This window comes from Heptranchias perlo, chromosome 12, assembly GCF_035084215.1.
Source record: "Heptranchias perlo isolate sHepPer1 chromosome 12, sHepPer1.hap1, whole genome shotgun sequence".
Taxonomy (NCBI): Eukaryota; Metazoa; Chordata; class Chondrichthyes; order Hexanchiformes; family Hexanchidae; genus Heptranchias; species Heptranchias perlo.
In genome coordinates, this window is record NC_090336.1 from 10,092,189 (window position 1) to 10,103,971 (window position 11,783).

At 43.3% G+C, this 11,783-nt stretch overlaps 1 protein-coding gene across 1 annotated transcript in view; it reads right to left on the bottom strand.

The window, feature by feature from the left end:
• Nucleotides 1-10,655, bottom strand: part of LOC137328132 (excitatory amino acid transporter 2-like) — a 37,670-nt gene extending 27,015 nt beyond the window's left edge. The window contains exon 1 of the mRNA XM_067994312.1: nt 10,523-10,655. Coding sequence (XP_067850413.1) covers nt 10,523-10,655 — 133 coding nt within the window. The remainder of the gene's footprint in view (nt 1-10,522) is intronic.
• Between the last annotated feature and the right edge of the window lie 1,128 nt (nt 10,656-11,783).

Sequence of the window (11,783 nt, forward strand, 5' to 3'; positions counted from 1 at the left end):
GTGTGGCCTCACCAATGCCCTGTACAACTTCAACAAGACATCCCAACTCCTGTATTCAATGTTCTGACCAATGCAACCAAGCATGCCGAATGCCTTCTTCACCACCCTATCCACCTGTGACTCCACTTTCAAGGAGCTATGAACCTGTACTCCTAGATCTCTTTGTTCTATAACTCTCCCCAACGCCCTACCATTAACGGAGTAGGTCCTGGCCCGATTCGATCTACCAAAATGCATCACCTCACATTTATCTAAATTAAACTCCATCTGCCATTCATCGGCCCACTGGCCCAATTTATCAAGATCCCGTTGCAATCCTAGATAACCTTCTTCACTGTCCACAATGCCACCAATCTTGGTGTCATCTGCAAACTTACTAACCATGCCTCCTAAATTCTCATCCAAATCATTAATATAAATAACAAATAACAGCGGACCCAGCACCGATCCCTGAGGCACACCGCTGGACACAGGCATCCAGTTTGAAAAACAACCCTCTACAACCACCTTCTGTCTTCTGTCGTCAAGGAACAGAGCGAGGGAAAGGGGGAAAGATGCACACACTAGAAAAGAGAAAGAGTGTGGAGCCCAGAATTGCACACAGTACTCCAACTGTGGTCTTACTAAGGTTTTATATAGAGTCATCATTACATCTTTTTTTAAAAATGGCCTTATTCGCTTGAGGTGCTGCTTTTAATGTGAATTCAGGTTCAGGTGACATATTGTGAACCTGAATCCCCAAATCCCTCTGTTCTTCCTCTTCATCCAGATTCTCCCCCACTCAAAGTAGAATTATTATTTTAATTTTTTTAACCAAAATGTTCCACCTCATATTTACTGAAATTCAATTCCATCTGCCACTGTTTTGCCCATTCCACCATCTTATTAATATCCCTTTGCAGCTTCCATTGGTCCTCAGAATTATTTACTATGCCTCCTATTTTAGTATTGTCTGCAAATTTGCACACCACTCCCACTTGCCCTATATCCAAATTATTAATGTACGCAGTAAACAGAAGTGGTTCCAGAAAAAACCCTTGTGGGACACCACTGCCCGCTTCCAGTCACTCAGAGAAACTTCCCCTAACTCCTATTCTCTGTTTCTCCCCTTCCAACTAGTTTCTAATCCAATTCCTACCTTTTCCCTAATTCCACAACACCCCTTAATTCCTTCAAATAGTCTCCTGTGTGGTATCTTGTTAAAGGCTTTCTGAAAGTCCATGTACACCACATCCACTGCATTTCCCCATCCACCATATCTGTCACCTCCTCAAAGAACTCTATCAGGTTTGTGAAGCATGATCGTCCTTTTTAAAATCTGTATTGGCTGTTTCTAATTATTTTCTCCTCATCTCAATATTTAATTATATTTAATTAAAGAGACCCAAATTTTCCCAACCACAGACATTAAACTAACTGGTCTGTTATTAACCCAGATGAGCTCTGTCTCTCTTTTTGAAAATCAATATTATATTAGCCACTTCTGGCACATGTCCACTCGCAAGAGAATCCTGAAATATAATTCCTCTGCTATTTCTTTCCCGATTTCCCTCACGGTCCTTGGATGTATCCCATCAGCTCCTGGCATTTTCTCTTCTTTTAGATTAACTGACTTCTACAGTACTTTTAAAATTTATTTATTACAATATCCCTCATCTCACTTTAACCAATTCAGGATTTATCTCTTCCCCCATATCCTTCTCTTCTGTAATCACTGAAGTGAAGTACTGGATAAGTATTCCCACCAATTTCCACTTAGCCTCTACTAACTCACTAACTTCTCCCCTCAGGGGTTCCAGCTCACATTTAACTATTTTCTTTTTACTGATACTTTATTGTCCTTTTTAATATTTTTTGAGATTCTGTCTTCATACTCTCCCTTGCTTTCCTTATTTCATTACCTTTTTCCTTATTTTCTCATAATTATCTTTTATTTTTATTGTACCTGTAAACCCCATATGCCCTCTTCTTCAATTTTATATGGGCAATGTAATGCATTCACTGTATTATACAAGGCACTATATCCACTGTAATCATAATATACAGAAAGCACTGTATCCATTCTGTTTGTGATGTATAAAAGGTGCTGTATGCACTATATTAATATATACACAGCACCGTATCCACTGTGTTTGTGATATATACAAGGTGCTGTATGTACTATATTAATATATACGCAGCACTGTATCCACTGTGTTTGTGATGTATAAAAGGTGCTGTATGCACTATATTAATATATACACAGCACTGTATCCACTGTGTTTGTGATATATACAAGGTGCTGTATGCACTATATTAATATATACGCAGCACTGTATCCACTGTGTTTGTGATATATACAAGGTGCTGTATGCACTATATTAATATATACGCAGCACTGTATCCACTGTGTTTGTGATATATACAAGGTGCTGTATGCACTATATTAATATATACGCAGCACTGTATCCACTGTGTTTGTGATGTATAAAAGGTGCTGTATGCACTATATTAATATATACGCAGCACTGTATCCACTGTGTTTGTGATATATACAAGGTGCTGTATGCACTATATTAATATATACGCAGCACCGTATCCACTGTGTTTGTGATATATACAAGGTGCTGTATGCACTATATTAATATATACGCAGCACTGTATCCACTGTGTTTGTGATATATACAAGGTGCTGTATGCACTATATTAATATATACGCAGCACTGTATCCACTGTGTTTGTGATATATACAAGGTGCTGTATGCACTATATTAATATATACGCAGCACTGTATCCACTGTGTTTGTGATATATACAAGGTGCTGTATGCACTATATTAATATATACACAGCACTGTATCCACTGTGATTGTAATGGGCCAAATCTTCCCGGAAAAGTAACGTTGTGTTAACGACGCACGCCATTATTAATGCACAAATCGGCCAGCGAGTTCAGGGGATTGAGAGATAGACTGTGAGTTGCGAGTCTCCAAAACGTGCTGGTTGATTGACATCACTCTGCCACTTGCTTCGCACAAACAGCATCTCACCCTTGGCCTCCCCGTTATTTTTAAGAACTTGCTGGATTTGCACATTAATTGCTCATTAAACTCATTGCAGAAAGTCAGGACTCAGAATTAATAGTGTAAGTGCCCTTTTCATGATGTGATAATTGTTAATGCAATACCAATCAATCTCTCTGGTCCAGAAAGGGAACAATTTGAACTGTTGAGTCTCATTCCAGCAGATAATAAATTGTTGTTAGAGATTTTCAAAATGTCAAATATTAAATTACATTTTTTTCCCTACTTTTCCTTTCTGTTTCTTTTTGCTGTCTCTCTTAATCCAATCTTTCTTTACCTCTCTTTCTCATTCTGTACCTGATTTGACTCTAATTCACCCTCTTTCTCCGAGGTCCCTCTGTTTCTTTCTCAATCCTTAAATCTCATTGTTTGGGAGATAGAGTGTCGATCCTGCCGTTCACTATTGTCCCAGATGTCCCGTTGACCTCACCGTGCCTCGGCGACGGTTACGGTGCAAATTATATTCGAGCCAAAGGGCACCGGAAAAAGTCAAACTAATGGTGCACTGCACGAGATGCCCCACTCCAGCAAAACCTGGGCCAATGTGTGAGAGACACTGTATCCACTATATTAATATATAACCAGCCGTGTATCTACTGTTTATATTATATAAAAGACGCTGTATCCACCATATTAATATATACACAGCCGTATATCTACTGTGTTTATAATATATACAAGGCGCTGTATCCGCCATATTAATATATACACAGCCGTGTATCTACTGTGTTTATAATATATACAAAGCACTGCATCCACTATATTAATATATAAGCAGCCATGTATCTACTGTGTTTATAATATATACAAGGTGCTGTTTGCACCATATTAATATATACACAGCCATATATCTACTGTGTTTATAATATATACAAGGTGCTGTTTGCACTATATTAATATTTACACAGCCATATATCTACTGTGTTTATAATATATACAAGGCACTGTACCCACTATATTAATATATAAGCAGCCATGTATCTACTGTGTTTATTATACAAGGCCCTGTATGCACCATATTAATACATAAGCAGCAGGTTAAAATCGCAGGCGGTGCGAAAGGGGCAAGTTATAAACTGGTAACAACCTGCTCCGTTTTAACTGCCAACCCATTCAGATTCCACCAGGTGAGTATGATTAAAATCGACCCCAGACAATGTGGGAAAAGAGAAAAAGGCAGACATGCAGTTTGTTTCCTCATTCTAATTTGATTTCTTTTTTTTAAACAAGTTGAATTTTGAAAGCAAGAAATGCCTCTTTGAGGAAAACAGATAGGGAGTTAGGGCAGTAGCAGGAGGGAAACTGGTTGAAGATGAAGGGGCTTCTGGGCTCTTGCCAGCTCCCTTTGGAGGGATTTGAGTGGGAGTGGGGGTAGATGGAGGGTTACAGGTGAGGTGAATGATAGTAGAATGAGGGGGAAGGGAGGATGGAGGGCTTCTGAAGGTACGTCAAAGAGGAAGAGGTGGGGTAGTGATGGGACTTCAGGTGGGGTAAGAAGAAGAATGGGTAGTGGGAAATTGAAGGGGTACGGAATGCAGTGGGAGCAAAGGCATGGGGGTCCTTTCGCACTGCCTGCGATTTTAACCTGCTGCTTATATATTAATATGGTGCATACAGCGCCTTGTATAATAAACACAGTAGATACATGAGTGTTGGAAACTGAGCCATTGTGAGCCTCATATTCCCCTTAACCCCCACCCCAAATACAACCTGCAATGCCACAGGAGACTTAATGCCTAAAATGTCATTTTCAAAGCTGATGAAGGGACAATTTCAGCGCACAATACTATGACAGCCCACCTCCCATTGAAACATCACAGAATTAATAACAAAAGAACAATAATCTGTACCTTGTAATAACAGCTAATGGCTCAGGTTCAGACACACCATCTGGCTCATCCCTCTAAATCTTTTTATAGTCTGTCTCCCCTTCCTACATTTTGGTGTATGTTTTGTTTTGCACGGGGGGTGGGGTGGGGGTCGATTGATATGTTTAATCTTTGTCTTTTTAATGAAGCAGGTTATTTCCAGAACGCAATGCTGAACTTCATTGAAAGCTGCGTTAACATTTCAAATTGCTAAAATGAATTGGTAGCATAAACCAGACGCAGGGCGCTGAATGACTGTAGGACTATCCTCCTGAGAGGCAGCAGTTACAGTGATGGGGTATCCAGAACAATCTCAGTACCATTTGGCCATTCATTACGTCGAGGATCAATCATGCTGCGGATCGTGCTGAGACTGAATGTTGTTGAGAGAAATGAAATCAATGAGCCGCTGTCTCCCACCAATACAATTAGTGTCCTTTGCTACTCACTGCACTCGGTGGCTGGCGGAGAGAATGTCAGCGCAGCGTGGAGTTAGTTCGGGGCCGGATCAAAGCACCTGTGAATCCCGCGGGTCCAGGGAGTCTCCAACATGAAAGGGTCCAGATGCCGAACTACATATTCCTTACATTGCACCGATTTATCTTTTCAATCTCGCTTAGTTGTTAAGTGACGGGGGATATAGAGGACATGGATCAGGAGTCTGGGAGTGGAGGAGTGTCTTATACAGGACAGTGATCAGGGGTTGGGAGTGTAGCGGGCTATTCTAGATCTGGTAATGTGTAATGAGACAGGATTAATTAATGACCTCATTGTAAAGGAGTCTCTAGGTAGCAGTGATCACAATATGATTGAATTTCACATTCAGTGTGAGGGAGAGAAGAGTAAGTCTAAGACTAGTGTTTTAGACTTAAATAAGGGCAATTATGAGGGCCTGAAGACAGAGCTGGCTAAAGTGAACTGGGAACTTAGGTTAAGGGATAGGTCAGTAGAGATGCAGTGGCAGACATTTAATGAGATATTTCATAACACTCAGCAAAGATACATTCCAGTGAGAAAGAAAGACTCTAGGGGAAGGACGCACCATCCGTGGCTAACTAAGGAAGTTAAAGATAGTATCAAATTGAAAGAAAAAGCATTCAATTCCGTGAAGATTAGTGGCAGGTCAGAAGATTGGACAGAATATAAAAAATAGCAAAGAATGACTAAAAGAATAATAAGGAGGGAGAAATTAGAGTACGAGAGAAAGCTAGCTAGAAATATAAAAACAGATAGTAAGAGTTTCTACAGGTATTTAGAAAGGAAAAGAGTAATTAAAGTGAGCATTGGTCCTCTAGAGAGTGAGTCTGGGGAATTAATGGTGGAGAATAAGGAAATGGTGGATGAATTGAACAGATAGTTTGCGTCCGTCTTCACTGTAGAGGATACAAATAACATGCCAGAAATAATTGTGAATCAAGAGGTGAAAGGGAGGGAGGAACTTAAAACATTTACAATCAGCAGGGAAAGGGTTCTGAAAAAAATATTAGAACTAAAAGCTGACAAGTCCCCAGGTCCTGATGGACTTCATCCTAGGGTCTTTAAAAAAGTGGCTGCAGAGATAGTAGATGCATTGGTATTAATTTTCCAAAATTCCCTACATTCTGGAAGGATCCCATCAGATTTCTATTCAAGAAAGGAGGGAGACAGAAAGCAGGAAACTACAGGCCAGTTAGCTTAACATCTGTCATAGGGAAAATGCTAGAATCTATTATTAAGGAGGTTATAGCAGGGCAAAGGAAATCATGTTTGACTAATTTATTAGAGTTCTTTGAGGAAGCAATGTGGATAAAGGGGATCCTGTGGATATGGTGTACTTGGATTTCCAGAAGGCTTTTGACAAGGTGCCACATTAAAGGCTACTACACAAAATAAGAACTCATGGTGTAGGGGGTAACATATTAGCATGGATAAAGAATTGGTTAGCTAACAGGAAACAGAGAGTAGGCATAAATGGGTCATTTTCAGTTTGGAAAGATGTAACGAGTGGAGTGCCACAGGGATCAGTGCTTGGGCCTCAACTATTTACAATCAATATCAATGATTTAGATGAAGGGACCGAATGTATGGTTGCTAAATTTGCTGATGAGACAAAGGTAGGTAGGAAAGTAAGTTGTGAGGAAGACATAAGGAGTCTGCAAAGGGATATAGATAGGTTAAGTGAGAGGGCAAAAATTTGCAGATGGGGTATAATGTGGGAAAATGTGAACTTGTCCACTTTGGCAGGAGGAATAGAAAAGCAGTATGTTATTTAAATGGAGAGAGATTGCAGAACTCTGAGGTACAGAGGGATCTGGGTGTCCTGGTACATGAATCACAAAAAGTTAGTATGCAGGTACAGCAAGTGATTAGGAAGGCAAATGGAATGTTGTAATTTATTGCAAGGGGAATGGAATATAAAAGTAGAGACGTTTTGCTACAGTTGTACAGGGCACTGGTGAGACCACATCTAGAATACTGTGTGCAGTTTTGGTCTCCTCATTTAAGAAAGGACATCATTGCTCTGGAGGCAGTTCAGAGAAGGTTCACTCGAGTGATTCCTGGGATGAGGGGGTTATCTTATGAGGAAAGGTTGGACAAGTTGGGCCTGTATACACTGGAGTTTAGAAGAATGAGAGGTGATCTTATTGAAACATATAAGATCCTGAGGAGTCGAGAAGGGGTAGATGCTGAGAGGATGTTTCCCCCTGTGGGAGAGACGAGAATTAGGGGCTATAGTTTAAAAATAAGGGGTCTCCTATTTAAGAAGGAGATGAGGAAATTTTTTCTCTCAGAGGGTCGTGAGTCTGTGGAACTCCCTTTGCCAGAGAGCGGTGGAGGCAGGGTCATGGAATATTTTTAAGGCTGAGTTAGATAGATTCCTGATTATCAAGGGAATCAAAGGTTATAGTAGGTAGACGGGAAAGTAGGGTTGAGTTCGTAATCAGATCAGCCATGATCTTATCAAATGGCAGAAAAGGCTTGAGGGGCCGAATGGCCTACTCCTGCTCTTAATTCGTACGTACGTACGTTCATATGTAAATCAGGGGTCTGGGAGTGTAGAAGTGTCTGATACAGGACACAGATCAGTGGTGTGGGAGTGTAGAAATGTTTATACAGGACACGGATCAGGGGTCTGGGAGTGTAGAAGTGTCTTATACAGGAAAAGAATCAGGGGTTTGGGAGTGTAGAAGTGTCTTATACAGGACACGGATCAGTGGTGTGGGAGTGTAGAAATGTTTTATACAGGACACGGATCAGGGGTCTGGGAGTGTAGAAGTGTCTTATACAGGAAAAGAATCAGGGGTTTGGGAGTGTAGAAGTGTCTTATACAGGACACGGATCAGTGGTGTGGGAGTGTAGAAATGTTTTATACAGGACACAGATCAGGGGTCTGGGAGTGTAGAAGTGTTTTATTCAGGAAAAGAATCAGGGGTTTGGGAGTTTAGAAATGTCTTATACAGGACACAAATCAGGGGTGTGGGAGTGTGGAAGTATTTTATACAGGACACAGATCAGGGGTCTGGGAGCGGTGGAGTGGCTTATCCAGGACATGGTTCAGTTATTTAGGGGTCTGGGGTTGTAGAAGTGTCTTATACAGGACACTGATTAGGTGTCTGGGAGTGGTGAAGTGGCTTATCCAGGACACGGATCAGTTATTTAGGGGTCTTGGAGTGGAGGAGTGTCTTGTACAGGACACGGGTCTGCGATCTGTGAGTGTAGAAGTGTCTGATACAGGACACGGGTCAGGGGTCTGTGAGTGTAGAAGTGTCTGATACAGGACACGGGTCAGGGGTCTGGGAGTGTAGAAGTGTCTGATACAGGACACGGGTCAGGGGTCTGTGAGTGTAGAAGTGTCTGATACAGGACACGGGTCAGGGGTCTGGGAGTGTAGAAGTGTCTGATACAGGACACGGGTCAGGGGTCTGTGAGTGTAGAAGTGTCTGATACAGGACACGGGTAAGAGGTCTGGGAGTGTAGAAATGTCTGATACAGGACACGGGTCAGGGGTCTGGGAGTGTAGAAGTGTCTGATACAGGACACGGGTCAGGGGTCTGGGAGTGTAGAAGTGTCTGATACAGGACACGGGTAAGGGGTCTGGGAGTGTAGAAGTGTCTGATACAGGACACGGGTCAGGGGTCTGGGAGTGTAGAAGTGTCTGATACAGGACACGGGTCAGGGGTCTGGGAGTGTAGAAGTGTCTGATACAGGACACGGGTAAGGGGTCTGGGAGTGTAGAAGTGTCTGATACAGGACACGGGTCAGGGGTCTGGGAGTGTAGAAGTGTCTTATACAGGTCACGGGTCAGGGGCCTGGGAGTGTAGAAGTGTCTGATACAGGACACGGGTCAGGGGTCTGGGAGTGTAGAAGTGTCTGATACAGGACACGGGTCAGGGGTCTGGGAGTGTAGAAGTGTCTGATACAGGACACGGGTCAGGGGTCTGGGAGTGTAGAAGTGTCTGATACAGGACACGGGTCAGGGGTCTGGGAGTGTAGAAGTGTCTGATACAGGACACGGGTAAGGGGTCTGGGAGTGTAGAAGTGTCTGATACAGGACACGGGTCAGGGGTCTGGGAGTGTAGAAGTGTCTGATACAGGACACGGGTCAGGGGTCTGGGAGTGTAGAAGTGTCTGATACAGGACACGGGTCAGGGGTCTGGGAGTGTAGAAGTGTCTTATACAGGTCACGGGTCAGGGGCCTGGGAGTGTAGAAGTGTCTGATACAGGACACGGGTCAGGGGTCTGGGAGTGTAGAAGTGTCTGATACAGGACACGGGTCAGGGGTCTGGGAGTGTAGAAGTGTCTGATACAGGACACGGGTCAGGGGTCTGGGAGTGTAGAAGTGTCTGATACAGGACACTGGTCAGGGGTCTGGGAGTGTAGAAGTGTCTGATACAGGACACGGGTCAGGGGTCTGGGAGTGTAGAAGTGTCTTATAGAGGACACGTATCAGGGGTCTGGGAGTGGAGGACTATTTTATACAGGACATGGATCAGCTGTTCAGGGGTCCAGGAGTTTTAAGCATATTATGAAGAACGCTGCTTATGTCGACTTTCTCAATTAAGCGGAGAAAGAAAGAGGCAGAATAAAATGTACTGGGAAAAAGTATCATGGGAAAAGCAGAAAGATGGAGTCTTACAGGTACTGGGAGAGAGAAAGATGGAGAGTAATATTTATTGTGAGAGAGTAACAGAGAGAAAACACAGAAAGATGGAGAGTAAGATACACTGGGTGGAGTAAATGCATGGGAGAAAAACACAGAAATAAAGGAGGATAACACACTGGCGGTTTTTGAATCAATGGTACCTGGCGGTTTTTAAACCAATGGTAACTAGCGGTTTTCAAATCAATGGTTATGCTGGTAAATTGGGTACAGCAATAAAAACGGTGAACCTGCAGGATAAAGAATGTACGTAAGGGTTAGGGTTCATTTTTACAGGTTGAAAACATCCATGGTTTTTACTGAATGGATTTTACCCTGTTGAGATTCCGTGTGTTAAATATCACATTATTATTTGCGGCATTCTTTGTGTGAGTAGGAAAGTCTGACTGTTCTTCATTAACCAGCCCCCCAGACCCTTGCTGGTGGGGTGGGGACGGTGGGAGTTGCACTCACCAAACACTGTGAGGGTCAGCAGTAGATTCTTCCTCAGGTTCTTCCCCAGCCTTTTCCACAGTGGGAGTTTGCTCTGAAGTTTCTTGGGAGCCAGGTTCCCCTCATCCATCCTCACTTCCACTTGTTTCAGCATTTTGATAGCGCTGGGTGAGAATGGAAACAAATACTTGGTCACAATCAGAAGAAACACCAACCAAAGCTACCCGTGATCGAGGGTCTTTCAGGGAAATGCCTCATGTCCATGATCAGCACACCACTGAAGCACTGTTGTACCCACAGATACTGGGCATTACAAGTCCAGCTGCTCCTGTTTTCAAGCACCAGCGCTCTGTTACAGTAAAAATACAGTTTACCCAGTTTATGGGATAGGTGCACAGTGAGACTAGACATCGGTGAGCCTTACAGTACCAGACACCAGCAAACCACCCTTGCCCCCACAGCAGAATATATCCCCCTAATCATTCCTGATTTGATATTTGTGATTAAATGTTATTAACACGCAACAAAAAAACAGACCCAGCATATCCCCGCTGTCATAGTCTCACAGTCCTCTTGACATGTGGGGGATTTGTCACGTCTCAGCTGATTGATGTGTGTATATTGGATTGTGCAGCTACTCTCAAAGTGCCAGGTAATTGCACAGACCAGGGGCAGTGAAAATCAATTACTTTCAATGATGATTGACAATCACTTGTCCTGTACTGTGGGACTGCTCTGCAATGGAAAAGGGATGCTCGTCAGGCTGCTCTGTACTGGGACACTGAGGACAGGCAGACTGCTCTGTACTGGGACACTGAGGATAGGCAGACTGTTCTGTACTGGAACACTGAGGATAGGCAGACTGCTCTGCACTGGGACACTGAGGACAGGCAGACTGCTCTGTACTGGGACACTGAGGATAGGCAGACTGTTCTGTACTGGGACACTTAGGATAGGCAGACTGCTCTGTACTGGGACACTGAGGACAGGCAGACTGCTCTGTACTGGGACACTGAGGATAGGCAGACTGTTCTGTACTGGGACACTGAGGATAGGCAGACTGTTCTGTACTGGGACACTGAGGATAGGCAGACTGTTCTGTACTGGGACACGGAGGATCGGCAGACTGCTCTGTACTGGGACACTGAGGATAGGCAGACTGCTCTGTACTGGGACACTGAGGATAGGCAGACTGCTCTGTACTGGGACACTGAGGACAGGCAGACTGCTCTGTACTGGGACACTGAGGATAGGCAGACTGTTCTGTACTGGGACACTGAGG